The sequence below is a fragment of the Astatotilapia calliptera genome, chromosome 7 (assembly GCF_900246225.1).
Source record: "Astatotilapia calliptera chromosome 7, fAstCal1.2, whole genome shotgun sequence".
NCBI lineage: Eukaryota > Metazoa > Chordata > Actinopteri > Cichliformes > Cichlidae > Astatotilapia > Astatotilapia calliptera.
In genome coordinates, this window is record NC_039308.1 from 32,820,341 (window position 1) to 32,842,623 (window position 22,283).

At 38.5% G+C, this 22,283-nt stretch overlaps 1 protein-coding gene across 25 annotated transcripts in view; it reads right to left on the reverse strand.

The window, feature by feature from the left end:
• Positions 1–22,283, reverse strand: part of cacna1bb (calcium channel, voltage-dependent, N type, alpha 1B subunit, b) — a 233,958-nt gene that overhangs the window by 69,424 nt on the left and 142,251 nt on the right. For 11 of the 25 annotated variants that reach the window (XM_026174414.1, XM_026174412.1, XM_026174411.1 and 8 more), the window contains exons 11-18: positions 20,133–20,354; positions 19,929–20,041; positions 19,711–19,823; positions 17,402–17,533; positions 3,202–3,274; positions 2,801–2,918; positions 2,262–2,329; positions 1,739–1,845 (exon numbers count right to left, since the gene is read on the reverse strand). In XM_026174414.1, coding sequence (XP_026030199.1) covers positions 1,739–1,845; positions 2,262–2,329; positions 2,801–2,918; positions 3,202–3,274; positions 17,402–17,533; positions 19,711–19,823; positions 19,929–20,041; positions 20,133–20,354 — 946 coding nt within the window. Of the gene's footprint in view, positions 1–1,738; positions 1,846–2,261; positions 2,330–2,800; positions 2,919–3,201; positions 3,275–5,678; positions 5,709–17,401; positions 17,534–19,710; positions 20,042–20,132; positions 20,355–22,283 lie in introns of all 25 variants that reach the window. The other 14 variants (XM_026174397.1, XM_026174402.1, XM_026174400.1 and 11 more) reach the window with 3 other exon arrangements.

A 22,283-nucleotide genomic window follows, 5' to 3' on the forward strand; every position in this document is an offset into this window, starting at 1 on the left:
GAAACCCTGAGTTTCTCTGAAACAGCACATTCAACACAGATAGTAAAAATAAAGAGTTTCTTATGAGCCCACTGACTTTTTGTGTGAGCACACTGTTCAATGCACAAACTAAACATGTCTGACAAGGCTGAAACTAATGCACAGGGCCACGTGATAACACTAAGAGCAGTGTAATGGGGAACAAGTCGGCTAGCCAGGGATTTACGGCAGTAATAATTTCTAACTGACCTCATAGTGAGGACGACGGCAATTAAGGAGCAAGTTTTACAAATGAATAAAAAAAAATGTCATCACAAAAAGACCTATGCAGAATTTTTTAACACACAAGTGGAAACAATCACGTACGAACACAATGCAGAGACAATGCATTGTTGCTGTTTTAGTGAATAAGATAGGAAAATACAGTGAGACGTGATAATTTATAGCTACGAATAATTGATCCGTTTGGGTTCTTTTGGTTTTCTTGTGCCACTTTGAGTTTCTCCATTTTTTATCAGTGTTGCCCTGTCTCTGTCATCATGCTTAATGTTAGTCTTCATGTCTCACTGTTTATGATTTGCATTAAGCTTACTCGCTCTTTATGAGTATCTCATGTGAATTGCTTTGGTTTTAAGTTGGGACCACATAAAAAAAATGCAATGAACCCATAATTTGTTCACAGCAACACAGAAAAAAACTGAAGTTTTAAACTTAAAAATGTAGCATTTAAAGACTGTGCGCACTGTGTATTACATTCAAACATCTCCACTTTCCTCTATCCAAAGGAGCATGTACCAGACATCCTGCTGTTTGTTCAGATGCAGCTTTGCAAACCAGAATCATGCTCCTGTGTTTTTTGTTTTTTATAGAAAAGAGCCTATCTTTTGGCAACCCTTCCAAACAAGTCACACGTTTTCAGTCTTTTTCCAAGTTTACTGTCATTAACTTTAACATTTAATGCTAAGTGAGGCTTATAGAGTCTAAGATGTAGCTCTTGGACTTCTTTATGTTTCTCTGAGCATTGCATGGTCTGGCCATGGGTTGAATTTGCTAGGAAGACCAATTGTGTAATTTTTATGACATTGTGTTAACACAAACCAGCAACCTGCTAAACTTTCAAGTCATTTGCATTTGAATTTTATTAGCAGTGCCCAACTTTATTTATACTTCTTACACTCTTAATTCCTAACAGTGTACTTAGTTTTCCAAAGACTGCAGAATCCTCAGAAAACTTTGAGTATCACATCAAGTATCTGCGCTGATTTTTATGATTTTTTGCTAATCATTACTCACTAACTTTAGTAGACAGAGAGAAATAACTGGGACACGATATCTAAAATACTACTGAGATTATCATCTAAAGATGCAGAATGGAGAGCTGCATCATTTGTAAATCAAACAACAGCTTTGATTATAAAATGCCATTTTAGCAGCAGGTAGCAACATTCAAGGGCAAAATAAAAAAATAATATCATGAAATTTGCTAGTGGAAACTCACATGTATTACTCACTGAAGCTTCCTTAATTGCCTATAATATTAAAGAGGGTAAAGAGTAGGGTGTAATAAATAAGAAACACCACAGGGGCACTGACTTAATGGGAGTGGATGAGAAGTTCAGAACACAGACAAATCAAACAGGATACAAATATACACACAGACATGTCAGACTGAGAGGGAAGAACCTACGGAGAGGTATCATACAGTTTTATTTCCGTGTGGGACTGAACAGCGCTGCTGTCTGGGGAAAGAGAAACTTACGCAGCGATCGAAATGTTGGCTGCTGACATCGGGCTGACTTCTTTCACTTCCAAAGCTTTCTGTAGAGCGAGCTTCTTATTGGCTGCCTCCTCCTGCTCCTCTTCATCCTTCAGCCAGTGACAACCAAGACATTAATTTGTGCTTAAGAGGAATATATTACTATTGCAACAGATCTCCATAGTTTTCTGGGCAAAATCAGATTAGGCAGTCATGACCTTTGTTTAGGGAAAAAAAGTCAATCAGAATTTAATTGTGTCATCTGATATTGTCGAAATTTTACCCAAGACTGATATCTGTTTTCAGCCATATATAACCCTAATATAGCCATGAAAATAGGATCACATCAAACCCAGGAAAAGCTTGCTGAAAAAGCTCACTCTGCCAGGTGTCTCAGCAACACTGAAATTTGTTCAAGGAGTAAAGGATGAATCTGTCTTTACTGTGTTTCAAAAATCAACATCTGGCAAGTGGTTTTTTTGTTTTTTGTTTTTTTTTTTTTTGCTGGATTGGTTTTCCCGCCTACCTTCGTCAACTCTTGTGCATTTGCAAGGTTATCGACGGCAATAGCCAAGAAGACATTCAGGAGGGTGTCTGAATAACAACGGCACTCAGGAGCAACAACAGTTGGACAGATTAAGTATTCATTGGCTTTTCCCACCAAACTAGTAGCAATCTGAAAAATTGATGCTGAATAGATCTGTCAGTTTACCTGACAGAGCAGGGCCTAATTTTTCACCTTAAGTTCACAAGAGTACATGACGGCTGACAGAGTAAGAACTCACTGCTAGCTGGCAAAAAATTCTCATCTTTCATCACCTTTGTTTTTTAGAGAAATCACTCCCATTTCAGCCTATATTTACGAGCTTGAAAGACTTAACTTGTAACATGAGTTGGCTGTAGCATGATCCAAAGTAAAACATCCCTGCAATAACATTTCATTTACATGTATCAATGAAATGTTTACTGTTGATAAGGTCAGCATTTACATTGCAATTAAATTTTTTCTGTAATTGATGGGCACTGCTTCTGACTGTGTGTATGCTGTGATGTCAAAAAGGATACAGTTTCCAAAGAGTGTGAGGACGATGAAGTAGATGGAGGAGAACATGCCGCCGCGAACGCCTCCTTGAGACTCGATCCCGTGGTACATCACTGCGTTCCAGTCCTCGCCAGTCAGAATCTGAGGGAAACGAGAGTCAGAGTGAGGCTGGGTTGTAAAGGAGCATGCAAATCTCACAGAGCACAGAATTAAATTACTTTACAGAGTGAGGGCTTATGAGTACAGGTTAATTGAAGGATTATCAGTGAGCTCATTAGGGCACACGGAGATATGCAGACCCCTCATTTGCTCTAATTAAAATGACTGATAACAAACTTTATTTTTCCATAGTGTCAATATGCTCTTGTTCTCATTTGGAAAGCATGATTGCACACATGTGTAATGTTTTGTTTTCTTGTTTTACCTGGAACACCGTGAGGATGGCTGCTGGGAAGGTATCAAAGTTTGTTGTTGGAGTTTCATCTTCAAAGTTAAACCTAAAAAGGATTCACAACAACATAATTACAAACTGAAAAAAACAACAACACCAAAACCATTAGAGCAAATGTTAAAAATGAGGTTCCAGTCAGGTCTTAATGGGCTCTACCTGCAGTTCAGGAAAGTCACTTGGATTAATGGGATAAAAAAAAAGAAAGCTGTGAGGAACGATACATGTTTCAGGACATGAGAAACATGAGAGCACAAAAAAGGACAGATTCACACTGCAGTCACAACTGGATCATTTTCTTCATTTTGTTTCCCATCTGCAACACCCCCACCACACACACATTTGTACTTCTATACCTGTGAGGACATTCAATGATCATTTCCTGATCCCAACAATTATAAAGGATAAATGCAATTTATAATAACATGGATATTGCTTTTGTTGTTTCATTTATCCATAAGACCTTGCTATTGAAACTGTCAACAAACTGACAGCAGATCATGAGACAGACTGGATTTAATATTCCTTATGCCATCTCTGAACTGGGGAGACTTCAAAGCCTTGCAACATTTATATATTTATATATTTGTGGCTTTTTATTTTTTATTTTTTTATCTTGTGTAAGTATTCTCTGACTTTTGCTAGAAAGGTGACGATCACAATTACATTTTTATAAATTAATACATTTAAATAGCAAGTAATACTGACAGCAGGGCTTAAAGTAATACATTACAATGATGCTGAGTGATTCTGGTGACATCTGTTAAAGTAAATTGAAAATGAACAGCTTCAGCAGAGAAAAAGTGGCATGTTCAAGGTCACAGAGCTTCATTTCCAGTAATTTTCAGCTATCATTCCAGTCAGCTATCATTTTCAATTAAAACAGGAATGCATTCATTGGCAATCCAACTCTTTTACACATGTGCAGAAGCAACCTTCTGCAGGCTAGATTGGAATTTATTTGGCTAGTTTTATCCTGTCAGTCATAGCCAAGGCATAACTTCGGACAGTGCAGCCAGTGTAGGGGATCAAGGGCCAGAAGGTAGGAGGAGGCCAGCTGAAGTAATTAATGGAAATGAAATAACATAATAAAATAACAAAAATGCATTTTAATAAATGCTCTTGCTGTAGTGTGCATGGCTCTTAACAGCAGTTTTTGTTTTGAGTTCTGTAGGCTTCTACTTCACTGTAATGATTCTCAGTAGACAAGGGTTGTATTGTTTTTATGTACTTATGTAACGGTAGAGTGTAAAATACCTACTCCTTTTTTTTCTCAACTAATTTACACTTTTACACAAGCTTTACACAAGAAAATTTTCCAGAGTTTACCAAACTTACCATTAAACATGCTACATGATGCATTGTCACCATCCTTACTTATCCTTTGATCATAAAAAAAAACCGAACATTTAACTCCCAACCTTTTTGTAGGTAAAATCAAATGCCAGCATTTACACTTACATATTTTGCTCTAACTGCTCTTTGAATTCATGTTCATACAAAATGTACACATCTTCCAAAAATGTCTAAAACTTACACGTCCTCACAAAGACAGAAGCACAATACACTGATGGGAGTAGGCTTTTCGGATTTCTTTAAAGATCCAGGGAGAGCTTAGTCTTCTTACATCAAGTGGTGGGGGTGTTTTGTATTGATAAAGGCTTGTAGAGAAGGATGGGAGGAGGGACATGCAACAGAAGGACATAATGGTCACCAGGTAGCCAAAGCTCACGGCTATTAAGTCCAAAACACACTGCTACATTTGCTGTACTCACAAGCAAATCAACCAATTCACATGCCATGTTAACCATCAAAAAAGTTCAGCAGATAAAGTAAAATGTGAAGTATACATTTTTCTTCCTTTCACACAATTCTTCACCAAAGAGCTGATTTCAGTTCTTTTGTTAAAACACTTAAAACACCACAGAAGAAGTGCTAAATGACAAGAGGTAGCCTGGTTGTTTCCATGCTTCATCACCTTAAAATTAAAGTAACTTGTATGAAGCACATAAAATAGTACACATGGCTATCTTGGCATGCATCAGAAAGTGCCAGTCTGTTTTGGGCTCAAGAAAAGAGAAAACCTGAATGGAAAACTGAACATGCGGAAAAGGCACCAACAGAAATCACCAAAGAATATAAGATAACGTTCCAGTATTTACAGCTTCACTAACAGAATATCTTCTTGCCACACAACCTTTAAAGCTATTCTCTGCTGCAAGTATGTTAGTATTAAGATAAACACAAGACTTCAATATGTATGTCTGATATAATGGATCCAAAGTGGATTCAGTTCTCTTTACTGGATTTCTACGACACTGAAGCAATTTAGAAACTATATAATGGACGTTAATAAGAGGCTCTAGCTTAATGACATACTTTCATCAGACATGCACATTTTCAACAAAAAGACTCTAAATCTTTGCAAAAAGCCCCCACATGACCCAACAAACCTGCCAAAACCTGAATCCGCAGTCTTGAAACTAAAGAAGACAATGAGAGAGTGACACAGAAATGCATGAGGATGGGTCGGTCATTCAACTGAACCTGCATTCCTACTATTCATCATTTGAACTTCATTCAGTTAATGATGAAAATAAAAAGGCAGGTATAAGAAATGTTTGAGGTTGGATAAAAGAAAAAAAAAATTTTCAATTCATGGCAAAATAATGGGAAATATGTATTGTTTTTAAATGTATGTTATTTTAAAAATTAGCACTTGTGATTGTTTTTAATATGAGAAAACAAATGATTGTTCACCGGTTTCAAATTCTACTTAGTTTATATTCACCTTTCCTCTAAAAAGCAAAGAAAGAAATTAGTTTAAGACGGATTTAGTCAACTGGTTTCAAATTTATCTTCTGGTTTATTAAATTCTGTTGTGGTCAGATCACATGCCAATGCACTGCAATCGAACTGAGTCAGGCTGCATATAGCGGGGCGTGGCTCAGCTGCAGGGTAGGGGTGGAGTAGTGAGCTCAGGGTGTGGTGTCAAGGGATGGCTCACCCACACAGCTGACCTCCATCTCACTAACTATGCCTCCCCGTTTTCAGTAGCTGCCAGGGGCTGGAGGAGAGCGGTGTGTGCTGAGCTGGAACTCAGCTGAGCAGTGTGAAAACTGCATAACTCAGAGTGGCATTAAACATTGCAAGTAAATATTCAACTGTCGACGCTGTGTGTGTCCGGTCCTTGTGTCACACTGCAAAATGGGCACAACACATCAGATACTCAACTGGTTGTATTTTGTGTGTCATTTTGCTATTAAAATTTCTGTCCTGTAAAGCAGCGGTCCCCAACCTTTTTTGCGCCACGGACCGGTTTATGCCCGAAAATATTTTCACGGACCGGCCTTTAAGGTGTCGCGGATAAATAAAACTAGTACCGGTACCGAAAAAAAGAAGATTTATTCATAACACACGCGAAAAGACCCAGGAAAACAGAGTTAACAATAAAAACGATAACAAAATAACACTGAAAACCGATAAAAACCCTGAAAACCATACATTTCACACCTGAGCCTCAACTCTCGCGGCCCGGTACCGGTCCGAGGCCCGGGGGTTGGGGACCGCTGCTGTAAAGCACCTGACTCAGGATTTGTGGAGGGTTCAAGGTTCTGGCTGGACTGAATATATGTAACTAATGTGAATTTATATGTATGTAGGTGGCAACAGAGTTCCAATGGATAGCAACAGATTTATGAATTATCACTATACCCATTTTAAGCAAACCCAACTTCTTTTCCTACCCATACTTTGAGTGATTTCTTCTCCACCTTTGATGCTTTTCAGTTGTGACTGAGTATGAACAAAGAAGAAAGCAAGCATTGTGCATGGTATTCCACATATCCATATGTCTTTTTTTTTTTTATCTTTAAAGCTATTGTTGGAACTACACCACACTGTGGGTAGCTGTTGATATTTACAAATTAAATGTGCATTATTTAAGTTGGATAAAGTTAAAGTTTTGAGAAATATTAGTAAATTGGTCAGTACATTTGAACGTCTAACCAGACTGTGAGATACTGTGTAAAACTGTGTACAGCCAACATTATTTTAACATTTAAATCCTACATATAACAGTGTCATATCATTTATAAACAATTGCTTGCTAGCATAGATTTTGCTTTAAGTGACTGAATATCAATGACTTTCTATGTGTCTTATCATTACTCTGCTGCTAGCTGCTGCCTGTGTAGAAAGCCCTTAACCGGGATACCTTTAATTCTAGGCATCCTGGATTTCAGTTAAAATGCTTCTTACTAAAATATTTATATTTTAGTTTTTTAGGTTTTTTTTTCTTTGAATGGATCTCCAGTTTTTTTATATAAACAAAAAAGTATTTTATTTATTAATTTATTGTTTCATTTATATTGGACATTTAAAATCAAAGTGCTTTACAATAAAAAAATAACAAAGTAAACAATAAAAAATAGTAATCAGAACAAAATTGCAGGTGAGTTTTAAAGCAAAATATGCAGAGCTGAAAAATTCTTTATAAATTTACAATCAAATATAAATAAATATTCTTTCCATCTTGAATGTCTCCCGACTTCAAGGTGTAATAAAAAAATCTGAAAAAATAGAATTCAGAAGACAGCATAATCCTGACAAAGTTTTCATGCGATAGTCAAGCAAGATGCATATTAAAGTTCAGGAATTATATAGCAAGCTCCCATTGAATGCTTCCAATAGGCATTCTACAAGTATTCACCTAAAATGACTTATATGGGTTCAAATACTGTAAATTTGAGTTGAAATGCAATTAATTTTGCAATTTCGTATAAAAATTTAATGTCTTAACAGCCATATAATCCCAAGCATGTGATATGTCATGCAAAAACCAGAATGGAACATGCTGGGGAAAATTGTTTTTGGAAGTCAAACCCACATGTAGAAGAGAGGCAAAAGGAAAAGGAGCAGACTTTAAGATGAGGAGAGGATGTGGAGCGCCGACAGTTACCAAAGCGACTGTTGGTGCAAAAGAGCAGACCCAGCTGTAGCCACATGTGTGTGTGTGTGTGTGTGTGTGTGTGTGTGTGTGTGTGTGTGTGTGTGTGTGTGTGTGTACTGTATGCATGTATACTTGGTTCTGACCAGTCATGGATAATTTCAGGTCAATATAAATACTGATATTTAGTAAAATAATCTTTTTAAAAACAGAATATTAAAAAAATAAAAAACTTCCTGCAAAATCTGACCTGTTGTGGTGTTACATCGGCATTTTCAAATTACTTTATCTATTTTTTTAATAATAGAACCATCGACTCTAAGGTACCTCAAACTGATCTCAAATTTCGAGCAAGGTTATTTTTATTATATAAAAATAATTTATCATATAAATTGTAATATATACACACACACACACACACACACACACACACACACACACACACACACACACACACACATATATATATATATATATATATATATATATACATACATACATACATACATACATACATACATATATATATATACATATATATATACATATATATACATATACATATATATACATATACACATATATATAGTAGTATTTATTTATTGTCATTGTCAAGAACAATGAAATTGCGTTTGGGGCTTCCATACAACCCAAAAAAAGAAGAAAATAATAAATACCCCTTAAAACCCAAGTGTACATATTAACCCAGTGTGACTCCAATGCAATAAGACAATCCTTAGCAATAATGTTCGTAGAAATTCAGACAAAGACCTGAGAAACATGACAAAATACAACAATGCAACCCATTCAATATTATTGTACTGTGAGATATGATATCAGATATAATAGTTATCTATTTAAGAAAGAGGGGGGGGGGGCAGGAGGGGGAAGAGAATAAAGATATGATGCACCAATGCAGACCAGTTCATTGCTATTAAGAAGTTGGATATGGTTATTGTCCGTGAGAGGGGGGCAGAAAGTTCAGGAGCCTCACAGCTTGTGGATACAGGCTGTTGGCCAGTCTGGATGTTCTGGCCTGTATAGACCTGTATATACATACATACATATATATATATATATATATATATATATATATATATATATATAGATACACACACATATATATATATATACACACACATATATACATATATACACACACATATATACATATATACACACACATATATACACACACATATATACACACACACATATATATGCTTCAGCTACATAAACTTTACCTTGGGGTACATAACTTTACACTATTTGTGTTAGGATGATTTTAAATTGGAATAAAAAGTGACAAATCATCACCCTAAATTTTGGGGAAATGATTTGTCTTTAATTCATCCTGTCTGCTTTCTTCACCAATTTCTCCACTTCACATCATATCGGTATTCCCTCTTTTTATTCTTTTCATTCCCTGTTTTATACCCACACACACTCTCTCTCCATCCCGCACTTCTGTCTTTTTTCCCCTCGTTCACCGGGGATTAGTGGAATCTGAGAATGGATGCTGCATTTTGCTGCTGCCCCTTTGTGTGCAGGCTTCTGTTTACTCTGATAATAAGGATTGGAAGCACACTGTTTGGCTTCCATGTGTCGTCCATGGAGACTTCATTAAATCAGAGTCATAGAAGGCCAAACTCCCCACAAGCTCATGCTCGCACTCTCCTACATCATACATCATTTACAACAGCAACAACAACAGCTAATATTGTATAAATAACGGCAATGGATATTGTTAACACATGACTATTTAAAATATGCAGCTAAAATATTTTCATATTATAGGTTTTTAGATTTTTGAATAATTTTTGTCATCAACCAGTACCCAAGATTTAGTATTTATTTATTTTTATCTGATTTCACTTTTTTTCATAAAATAAGTGGCAAATCCTGCTATTAGATAAGAAACAGTGTCAATGTGTTAACTTTAAGTTATAAGAAAAACTAGAATGGCCACTTAAAGTTTGCTCTAAACTGAAGTCAGCCCACATAGACGCCTTGTTAATAATAATGTTTACTGTACAGCCTGGCACAAAAAACGAACAGACTCTTCGACTGCACAGATGTTGATTTTTTTTTTAACACTACAAAGGGTCAAAGTTAGAGATGTGGCAGCTTTGACTGATGAGTGAATGCTGACACAGCAGTTGGAAACAGGGCGTCTACAAAGGCTAACCGCTGAAAGCTTGAGTCACTGAACTGAAATTTCTCCATTATGTTTTTGGTGTTTTTAATGTAGTTCTCTGACAAATAAAATGGCTTTCAGTGTGGCCCAACCAAAAGTTTCTACTTCAGTTACAGTGGGTGAAATTCAATGTTACTTGGAATTAATTAGCTCATACAAGTGACCTATGCCACAGGTACTGAGAATGTACCTTTCTAGCCAAGCTTTCCATCAGAAGATAAGCTATTACTAAAACCCAGTTGCATTCTACCAGGACAATTATAATCTAAAAATAGACATCGATTAAAATGAAGCAAAGAAAAGAAATTTATCTCTATTTGTCTCAGACACTGCTGTCATAAAGCTGTTTGCATCCATCCTTTAGATCAGGGGTCAGCAACCCTGGGCACGAAGGGTTAACTGATGGCAGACCATAGTTGGACTGGCCATCGGGCATTTGCCCGGTGGGCTGATGGTGATTTTTCGTTTTTATGGGCCGATGATTTTTTCTTTTTTTTTGTTTTTTGAAACGGTATAAAGAATGAAAGGTGGTGGTCTGGCCAGATGCTGACCAATGTGTAAAAATAACTCAGTTGTTTGGTGGTGGCTATGGCGGAGCTGCCACAGAGGCCAGCAGGTGGATGAGGGAAAGGGGAGGCAGGAGTAGGAGAGACCCTATGCGGCCGCCGGTCCGAGTGTCAGGTGAACTGAACTTCAGGTAAGAAGTTATGACCTGCAGTCTATCTGGGTCAGATATAAACTAAGTTTAGGTGGAGTTTATTTTCGTTGTGCTGACTTTTTACAGCCAGTTACAATAACTCGTACTGCGTACTAGCTAGCATGACGGAGTTTCTATACAGCTGGGTGGGTGCTACTATGTTACTGATAGTGAACTTTGTTATATTCATAAGGTTAGTTAGTAGAGTTGCCAACGGCTCCTTAAAAAAACGGAATTGTCCCACATTCAGAGAAAATATTAGGTGTTTCGTATTGAGCTGAAAAGGAACACAGTTTGTCCCGGACTTCAGCTACAATGGAAAAAGACACAAAGGTGGAGTTATTCTGTGTCTTTATGCTGCAGCTGCCTCTTCTCTCGTTCTCTCACCCCCCCTCTCTCTTCTGTTTCTACTTCAATCATGAAACTGATCAATGATCAGCTGATCGGCTTTTCTCTCTTGTTTGTTTATCGCTCACTTTGCGCCAGAAAGAGGAAACCAGCGGATGTCACGTTAAACAACAGCAGCACGTTTAAGCTTGATCAGCTGTTGTTAGAATTTATTTAATATTAATTTCTAGTATCAGCTGATGTTTGCTGGAGCCACAGCTGTAAAAGCTGCTGGTCATGATATCAGTTTGGATATGTGGTGAGAGGGAAACATGAAGATGAAACCAGGAGATGTTCTTACTGAATCATCAGAGCTGAACAGGTGATGGAGAAACAGGTTTACCTTTTAGTTAACATGAATGAGTTGAACGGAAGCTATGAACTGTTTCTGAGAGACAAATAACACCAGGATGCTTTTCTATGTAGCTGACAGCTGGTAACTGTGCAGGGGCGGGTCTAGCAAAGTTTTGCCAGGGGGGCAGGTAGGGCATTAACAGGGAAAGGGGGGCACAAAGAAATACTTTTATTTCTTATTCTCATTTAAAATGCCTCGCTTTTCATAACTAATTATCTGAATCTTACAACCAAAGTTTTTATCTGATGTAAAATGTATAGAAATTATACATATACCAACAAGACAGTGTACATCACTGTCACAACGGCATCTGTTTTCATTCAAAGGCTTTATGGCTTGTCCTATAATACCTGGTGGGCCGGTCTCTAGTCAAAATGCCCAGGCCGATTTTTTGTCCCAGTCCAGCCCTGGGCACGACACGCAGTGAATTAATCTGAGCAGGTGCATTAAAAAATAAATGGCTGGGCCAGCGGTGCACATCACAAATCAGCTCGCATAGACACATTAATTGTGCCTCTTCTTAATGACAGTATCTTAGCTAACAGCCCCAACTACCAGATTCAACTTGTAATTGGCTAAAAATAACTTAGCCTACCGGTGAGAGGGACGTTGCTAGCTGGCAGTTTTTTCAAGTGATGTTGAAATTTCCACATTCCGACACAAATGCTTCAGGAGCTGTCAGCACCCCGGAAATACACGGATACATCCGTAGACTCGAGACAGAATTCACAATGCGTTTTCGGGACTTTCAGGTGTATGGACCAATGTTTTCTTTTCTGATCAAACCAGAAAGCTTTAATGAGCAGCTGGATTTGTCTCGTATTAACTGGCTGAGTTAATGCCAGTTAATGCGACATCGAAATGCAGCTGATTGAACTGAAAACCTCGACTCTGTGGGGGTCAAAGTTTACAGAACTACGAATGCAGCTGGAATCCACAGCTGTGCGTGTTCATGGAGCTTTCATTTTCACCTGCTGGACATCACTACCTGACAAGTTTAACTGTCTTCAGAACATTGCAGAGGCCTTATTGACAGTATTTGGCTCTACATATCTGTGTGAGCAGATTTTCTCTCACATGAGTGTCCTCAGGTAGCCGTCTGAATGCTGGACACTTGGAGACCTGTGTCTCTGAGTGGGAGACCAGAGATCACATTAACATTTGTGTCTCTGTTTTAACAAACATGCCATATTGGCTCAGTTTATTTTTCTTATCATTGTTGTGAGGAGACCATAAATAGCATTTGCATTTTCTGTTGTATAGTACATTTACTGTTATGGATAAAAAGTGTCTTTTTTTGTTTCAAAATAGCTGATAACTATTCGCAGATAGCTGCCAACATCTGCGAACAAATATAATTCTATAAAGTTGTTCTATATAGTGTGTAACTGTTAATATAGAGCGTTATTAAATTTATTGCTAATGCAATCATATGGCACATTGACTTCTGAGGAAATTTTAGATGGCGCTCATGATCAAAAAGGTTGCCTACCCCTGCTTTAGATCACTGCCATCTTGTGACCACGGTTGTCTATTGTTGCTCAAAGCTCTGCTTCTTTTGTACTCATAGGAAATTGTAGCTGTCACTGTTTAACATCTCTTTTTTTGTGATTTGCGCATGCACGTTGTGGATAAACTGTGAATCTTTCACAGTAAACTGATGGGGAATAGCACGCGAGGCGAGGCAAGCTACCGCTGGAACTGTTTTCACTGCTCTGAGGAACACAGCTAGCATTAGCTAGTAAAGATGTTTCAATGATGTGGCACCATAACACATGAATTTCCTCTTGCTAACCGCCATGGTCAATGTGCGACTTCCTTCAACAAGCAAGTTGAGCGGGTGCAGGCTCAGCCAGCACTTTTAGATTAGCATCTACACAATATGCTAACGCTGAAGTGTCATAAGACTTGACAAACAATTAATTTGTGTTGGTAACATTTATTTTAAAAATGCATTTCAGATCACAGTCAGACAGATTTTTTCTGTGGAACCTCAGCCTTGATTTTTCTTTGTTCACTCTGGCTTTTGAAGAAGTTCTGAAACACTGTAGAAAATGATGGGATTAATTTTAATTTGTATTACATCTTTGCAGCATAATAAATTCCTGGATGGACTGACTGACCACGAGTGATTATTTTCATTGCAGATTAATCTTTTAAATTTTTTGATGAAATGCCAAGTCTTTTAAAATGTTCCAAAAACTCATTAACTGGAATGTCAAACAGGTTGGGAGTAAACAATTGTCCTCTGATGTTTTCTGTTTCTGATCTGTTTTGAAAGGATGTACAATTACCAATCCTGGACACTTAAAAGGGCCTGAGCAGAAAATGTAAAAATGCCATCTCTCCTGTGCCCACAAAAAGTCAGAGTTAATCAACAAAAGAAGGTCTGTACCTCTAAAACTGAAAGCTACAAAGCAGCCAACAGAAAACCAAAAATTATTGCATTATAATAAATCCTGCACTTTTGAGCTTATCACTTTTGCAAAACAGTCAACGATGTCCTGTGAGTCTCAGCAGGAGGATGAACACAGTCCTCTACCTCAAGCTGTTTATCTTTCAGTTCTCAGAATTTTTACCGTTCTGAGAGCAAGTACATAATCTCTGAGCCAAAAATAAAGCCTGGGTATAACAAAGCACTTCTGCTGCCTTTTAAAAGGCCATTCAGTCTTCTACTTAGGTTTGAAAAAGAAAGAAAGAAAAAAAAAAAGGTTTGAAAACTTTTTATTTAAAACGAAGCTCTGTCTGAGGAACTGTTGCGGTTTCTTTAGATTTTACCTGACCCGACTGAACCACTTCTATGTTTAGACTCATGAACACAAAAAAAATATTTAAAATCCTGGGCACATTTTTAAAGATAAAAATATTCGAATAAGGGAATTAACAATAGCATGGTTGTTATGGTGGGCAGAGAACACTGTGCTCAGCCTGGTGTGCTCAGCTGGCTACAAGCACCATGTGGATGTCAGACTCATCTCACACTTGTCCATCACCAGAGACTGATGTGATGTTAATGATGCTGCAGACTGATGTAAGGCTTGATGCCATGGCAACAGCCTCCTGCTTCAAAGAAATTCAGTTGTGGTTTTTATGAAGGCCGTCTGTGCATTTCAGTTGAGTGTATTTATGACCTGCCAGAGCGGAGAAAAATACAATGGAGAAGAGATTCTTAAACCATCTGAGGTCAATGCTTTAAATAAAAGCGTATTTATAACATTTATAACATCATGCAGGACTCATCACTCTGACAACCTGACATAGAATCCAACCTATTAAACACTACAGCTTATAAACTCATCTATTTGTTTTAATTTTTGTTTAAGTTTGTGACCTCCTGGTCAGGTATGCCTGACCAGGAGGAACATAAATCCATCCATGTTTTTTAACTGCTTTGCAAACCAGTGTTTTCGTGATGACTGAAGTCACCCCAGCTGACTTTGCTAAAAGGCAGGGACATCAGAGAGACAAACAGCTCATCCACGCTCGAATTTACAACAATCAGTCTTTGAGAACATACTAACTCCAAATAAAAAGGTCACTCAGCACATTAGGCTTTTCCTTTTTCTTGTGAGGCAACAGTACTAACCATTGACACCGATAAATACATCTAGAAGCCTGTTTTTGATGAAAAACTTGTTGTTGTTGTTTTATCACATAATGTGCCACTACTTGGTTAAAATATCATTTTAAATTTGTTTTGGTTGTTCAGTTTAAACTTTCTTGGAGGAAGAACATTGCAAAGCAAATGAGTGCAGTTTTTCCAAATTAAAAAGAATGATTAAGAAATACTCCACTACTTAATACTAAATACTTCCATGTGTTGCTTATTGTTTTTCAAATGGTGGACACACAGAAATACCAGCACCTTTTTTTGTCTCACAAATGACATCACTGTGTGTAATTTTTTTCTGATTGTTTTTCACCACTACTCTTTGAATCCGTGTCTGCAATCAAATATAATCCCTGCCTCAGCTACCCTGGTTTTCCAGTCTGTGCTTATTCCCACTTGGGAAGCACGGTGCTTCCTTGTGCTTTGGACTAACTTCACTGAGATTAATTGTTCTACTTGATTGTTTTTTTTTCTGCCAGCCTCCTGCTAGCCAGCTGACCCCTCTCTGTGTTGTGTTTGCATGTTCTCCCGATGCTTCCATGGGTTCTCTCTCCGGGTGGTCTGGCATTCTCCCACAGTGCAACACGTGCACGATAGGCTCCAGGTCCCTGCTACCATTAATTGAATAAGCAGGTAAACATGGATGGATGGTTGTATGGTTGGTTGATTAAACATTCTAGACTTTAAAATGTGAAAATTTTTATTCTTTATATTATATAAATTCTTTATAGTTTAATGGCTAGATATAACATGGCTTCCATGTACAATGTCAGTTTCTGGATCATAGGGTATTCCAAACTAGGTAGGATATTATTAATCCCAGTGACAAGTTTGGCATTCTCAAAAAAGTGGAGAAAAGACACTCTTTTGAGCAACATAGAGACAAGATGGAGATGGAGAGACAGCAACCAGACGCAACTGACTACACAGAGGAGATGCTGGGGAGTGCACACAGAGGCTAAAACAAGTGACTAGACACAGGAGCTGGGGATAAAACAGACATGGAGACACGACAGAGTGGAGGGACAGAACAAAGCCCAGACGGGGACATGACTGAGCTGAGACAGCAGGAGACAGAGACAAGACCGGTGAAACGGGAAAATAAACATGGAGATAAGGCTGGAGACTACAAAAACCAACACAGGAAGCTAGACACAAGAGAACGAGAGAAACACTGAGGGAGGAATTAGTCTCACTAAACACTTAAAGCATGAGGTAAATGAAACCAAGAATCAACTCAGAATATTCAAACACTATAATGTCCAAAAACTACAACGCAGGGCCATGACATATAGAGATTTACACTTGGTGAAACCTCGGCAGCTGCAATGATCCACGCTTGTGATGGCTCACATGATCAATAGGGGATCAATGACCCTCAGGAATACCTCCAAAGGGCCCCCTACATTGGGTTAAATACCTGGGTCACACAGTTGTTATAGAAGTGAGGAAGCCTTTTGGACGAGATGTGAAATATCTTCACAAGCCAAGAGACATCCAGTTACCTTCTTTTTAAGCACTCAACAGGATTTAATAATAATTTTAGTACTGTAGATTTAAAAAGGCAAACTATCTGACCAGAGCAGTATTCGTGTGATGTGAGATGATATGTGAGGAGAGAGAAAGTAAAATGTTTGTGTGTGAGTTGAGTCAGACGGGGCCGGATGCCAGGCCTTTGATTAACTGCAGCCAGCCCAGAATCATGAGGTGTTCCCGTTGTTAGAAGACATGGAGCTCCTGCTGAGAGTGATATCAAAGGGCTGCAGTCACTACTGCTGATCTGCCAGCTACCTGCTGTGTCAACATGTCTGTCACCACTGCCACGCTGGGCCAGGGATCATACACGAGAAGGGTCAGGTGGGGAAATGAGTCGAGAAGTAGAAGAGGAGAGGATTTGTGTTTGTGTTGGTGCTCGTGTGATGAATTATAAATGGTTGGAAAGAGGAGGAAAAAGAGCAGATCAGGTTGGACAAATCACTTACTGTCCTCCGAAGAGCTGCATCCCCAGCAAGGCAAAGACCACAATGAAGAGGAACAGGAGGAAGAGCAAGCTGATGATGGACTTCATTGAGTTCAGGAGGGAAACAACAAGGTTCCTTAAAGAGTTCCAGTATCTGACATTAAAGAGCAAACAAAAAGAGGGGCACAAAGAAATTATTGTTGTACATACTGGAGCACACACACACACACACACACACACAAAACAAACAAACAAACAAACAGGAAGACTCAGACAGAAGTAATATGACAAATCTTGCAAATTACACATATCAGAACAACCAAAGCAGAGGAGGGCAGAGTGGAACAAATAGCAACAAGAAGTGTAGGTGGCATAAAACAAATCAGTGTGTCAGGGTGTACAGCTGCCAGTCTCACTGAATGACAAGATTAAGGCTAATCTTATGGCATGAAAGGTATAAACTATGACATGATTGTCAGTACAGGGAGCAAGGCAGAAAAGAATAGAAGAACACAGCTTCAATATTTAGGACCTTCTGGTAAGAAACTGTTTTATAGATGTATTGGTAAGTTTATTATCAGGTCTAGTCAAGTGCAGTCCAAGTGTTACGTTGCAGGTGTGTATTAGCACAATGCCACAATATTAGCAGGAGTGGACAACCCAATAAATTAACCCCAAGTGTTAGGATGCCTGGGTCGTTGACCCAGGGTTTTTGAGTTTATTATATTATTTATAATTTCTAGTCTTTGGTTTCTTTGAGTTCTGTCTTATGGTTTCTGTCTCTGTCTTCTCTAGTTGCTCTGTCTCCCCTGTCAGCTGTATCCCCTTGTGTAGTTCGCGTCTCTGTGTATCCTTAGTAGCTATATCCCCGTGTCCAGTCAGTGTCTGTGTCTGCCCTGGTCCCACGTCTCTGTTCCCTCTGTTGCAGTGCGTGCGTGTGAGTCTGTGTCTTTAGTTCAGTCTGTGTCATGTTTCCTGTTTTATTTTGAAGGTCCTTGTCTGAGGTTAATGTATCTGGTTTCGCTTCCCCTTGTCTCATTAGGCCTGATTTGCCCCAGCTGTGTTTCCCTCCTGTTACCCATTCCCTGATTGCTCCCTCTGTGTATTTAAGCCCTGTGTTTCTCTGTGTCGCGATCTACCGTTTATTTTGCTGTGTGTTTGTCTGCTTGCCTGAGTTTATGTTTAAAGTCTCAGTTCTGGTATCTTTTTAGTTCAGCATTAAAGCTGTTTTTTGAGTTTACTTTGTGCCTCCAAGTGTCTGCACTTTTGGGTCCACGATTCCTGTCTGCACACAGCCTACACCTAACACCAAGGTCAGACTGTGTGATGCCCAAACCAAAGAGCTCATACAACAGGACAGTTATGTCAAGCACAACAATAAATATACAACAGAATGTCTGAAAAAGAAATACTGTGGGAAGACCTTAAGAGTGCAATAAGAACCATATACATGAATGCAATACAATTTTCAGCTAGATTCAGGTTTTGCTCAGTAAAGTAGTGCTTTCAGTTTTATGATACATTGAAAGCTTTTCCTGTATTGCTTCCTGAAGACACATTTTAAGTGTTCAGATTAAAAGTCAAGGCAAAGAGATAAAAAGCAGACTCCTTAAGATTTCTCACTCTAACGTTATGTATATTTCACAGTTATGCACTGTATACTGTTTTTGTGTTCCACTTTGTCTGATTTATGACACCAAGAAGGAGACATTTTTCATCTAAACTGCAGCACACAATGAACACAATAATATTGGTGGGGCTGCAAAGTGCAAACAAAGAAAACATTTCTGCATTGAAGGCATGTTGTCAGGGATCTGTGTGCAGGCAGGCGGAGACTCGTCGAGACAAAATAGCAACTCAAAAACCACAGCTTTATTACCAGCAAATAACAAACACATAAACTGAACAATGAAAGCTGAGACCGGAAACACAAAGGCAAATCTGAGGGTACGACACGACGCTGAACACTGGAGGACACACACTATATACACACATGAGGGAACGAGGAACAGGTGGAGACACAGCTGGGAGAAATTAGACCTAACGAGGCAGAGAAAGCAAAACTAGAAACACTGATATAAGACATAAACCTTCAAAATAAAACAGGAAACACGAGGGCACAAGGACAAAACCTAAGAACTAAACCCTTAACCAGAATAAACTGAAACATAGATTTATAATAATGATCAACAAAGCAAAACAAGGGAATCAGAATATAACCCATAATACAAAATCAAACCAAAACATAAGAACTCAAAATGCTGGGTCAAAATCACCCAGAACCGTGACAAATGTATGGTTATACCTTGTAGTTTCACACAGTGAACTTACTTGGTGACTTTGAAAATCCTAAGCAGTCTCAGAGCTCTCAGCACACTGATACCAAACGATGCTCCTGGTTTAATCATGTCCCAGATCACCTCAAAAATGCTGCCAACAATCACCTGAAGACAAAAGGAGAAGGTAAAGTTATTACCTGATGTGTGTGGCTCTGCTTTTAGGACACCAGTCATCACCAAACAGAAGCTTGGATTACAGCCTACACTTACCCCAAAATCAAAGCAGTTAAAGGAGGAGTGGAAATAATTCCTTACTCCGAGGCCGTACATCTTCAAAGTCATCTCAGTCAGAAACAAACCCAGAAACACAAACTCTGCAGTGTCTGATGGACAGAGCAACAAAACAGAGAGCGTGTAGTCATACAGGCGGTGAATAAGTGAGTATGTAGGAGTGCATTTTATTCTGACACTTACAGAGGGCTCTTGTAAGCCACTCGGGTTGGTCATAGTGGACTATGGCCACGCAGAGTGTGTTGAGGCCAACCACACACAGGACGATCCAGTAGAAACTCTGAGCCTTCACCATGCGGCGGATGAAGAAGCGGGTCCTCTTCTCTTTACGCCGGAAGTAAGATGAGCTGTCCATCTTACCGCTGCTTTTCACACTGGCCCGACCAAACGGAGAGCCAGGAGGAGCTGAAAACGATGACCAAGAGGTGAGAAAGGAAATGTGTGAGTGTGCAGCGTCTAATTATTTCTCAGATTCACAGTTTTCACAATGAATCACTGTTCGTTTCCTTTGCTTTTTTCCCCTGGTGATCTTAAAATTAGCTTTTACACTCAGATGGCTGTAATGCTTACAAGGCTTTCGTTTAGCAATCATAGAGAAAATAATCCACCTACTTCCTCTTTTAGACATAAATTAAATATTTTTTATTGTAAGGTAAATCTGTATAGAAACACTTAGGCCAGCTGTAGTTTTACAAGAAATGTGTGATGGATATGGGTATGTGTTTGGCACACTGGTTTCCTGCCTTCCATTCATAAAAGACTCACATTCTGTGACTCATATAAACTAAGCTGGTGTGGTTTGGTTTATAATTTTTTTTTACAGTAATGTTTTCTAATAAGAGCTTGCATGCATCACATCCTGCCCTTTCAGCTGTGGTGTAATTAAATATTCAGGCTTCTGTGTATTGGGATTTTTTGCTTCGAAGAAATAAACATTTTACTTCTGTTGGGTTAAGAAAGCTGCACTCAGAATTTCAACCAAAACAAACACAACAGACTTTATGAACCCAGTATCAAAGGCACTGTTAATTCTCTGTAAATAACCTCTCTCCTCTACACATGAGCAGCTCATGCAGGTTAGACAGAGCAGTAGGAAGGCTTTGATGCAACTGTAGTTTTTTTTTCTTTCAAATATTAGGTCTGTACTCATGGAATACAAAACAGAGTAAAAGTGTGTGTGTCTATCTATCTCTCTCTCTCTCTCTACACATATATATATATATATATATATATATATATATATATATGTGTGTGTGTGTGTGTGTGTGTGTGTGTGTGTGTGTGTGTATTTATTTATTTATTTGCTCCAGTCAGGTCACTAAAGTACTCCACTGCTTCTCCTTTACCACAATGTACCCACTGAGACCCATAAATACAGATAAGGTAGCATCCTAATTTTATGCCCCTAAAGCGAGTGTCACTGGTCTCAGGGTGTTTGAGATTCAGATCACTTTATTTGTACCTACAGAGAGATACTCTGCACAGCATGCCTGGATTGTTTACCACAGGCTTGAATGTTGTACGTAGAATCTGCTGGAGCTACTCTTCCAGTTTTCCAGTTTGGGGTTTACATAATGCTACTAATATCCCCTAATGCTCCTATTATCGCAGGAACCACTTTGGATTTCACTTTCCACGTCTGCTGCATCTTCACCTCCTGGTACTGCTCAGTTTTCTCATGCATAGTTGTAAGGCCGTTCTTTCTAACAACAAATAAGGAGTTAAAATTGCAGTTGAAACATCCCCCTAGAAAAAATCTCCCAGACTTAAACCGCTGATATTACGCATAAGCCCTCCTCTGAATACGAGTCTGATACATCTAGGAAGAAACTGAAAGTCACTAGGAAAAAGGTGCAAGTATTGAAGGAAAACTGAGCCAGCTGTAACTGTCTGGTGCACAGGGACACTCACTCGAGTGTAATTCTTCCATTTGACTATTTCATGTAGACTGAGACTTTTTGCACATGACACCAATAGAAAGGACAAAACTGATTCAGTGAATGCACAATAAAATAATATTTCTGTGGTTTGGTCAATGTAGAAATAGAACAGTTTTAGAACAACATGGGGTAGGGCTCTCAGTTCTGTTCATATTTATCTTGTTTTAATTTGAAATACTGTTCTATTTTCATGCTATAGACATTTTTTAAGACTGCTGGTTTTATATTATCCTAATCTTCAGTGTGTGTTTTTAAGTTTTTAGTTACTGGTATTAATAAGTTACTGGTAAGTTGCTGCTATTTTGGGGGCAACTATTGAGCTAAGCTCACAAAAAGTTTCTTTTAACTGTTATACTAGGTAGAAAAATGTGCTCTAAACAGATTTAACACACTT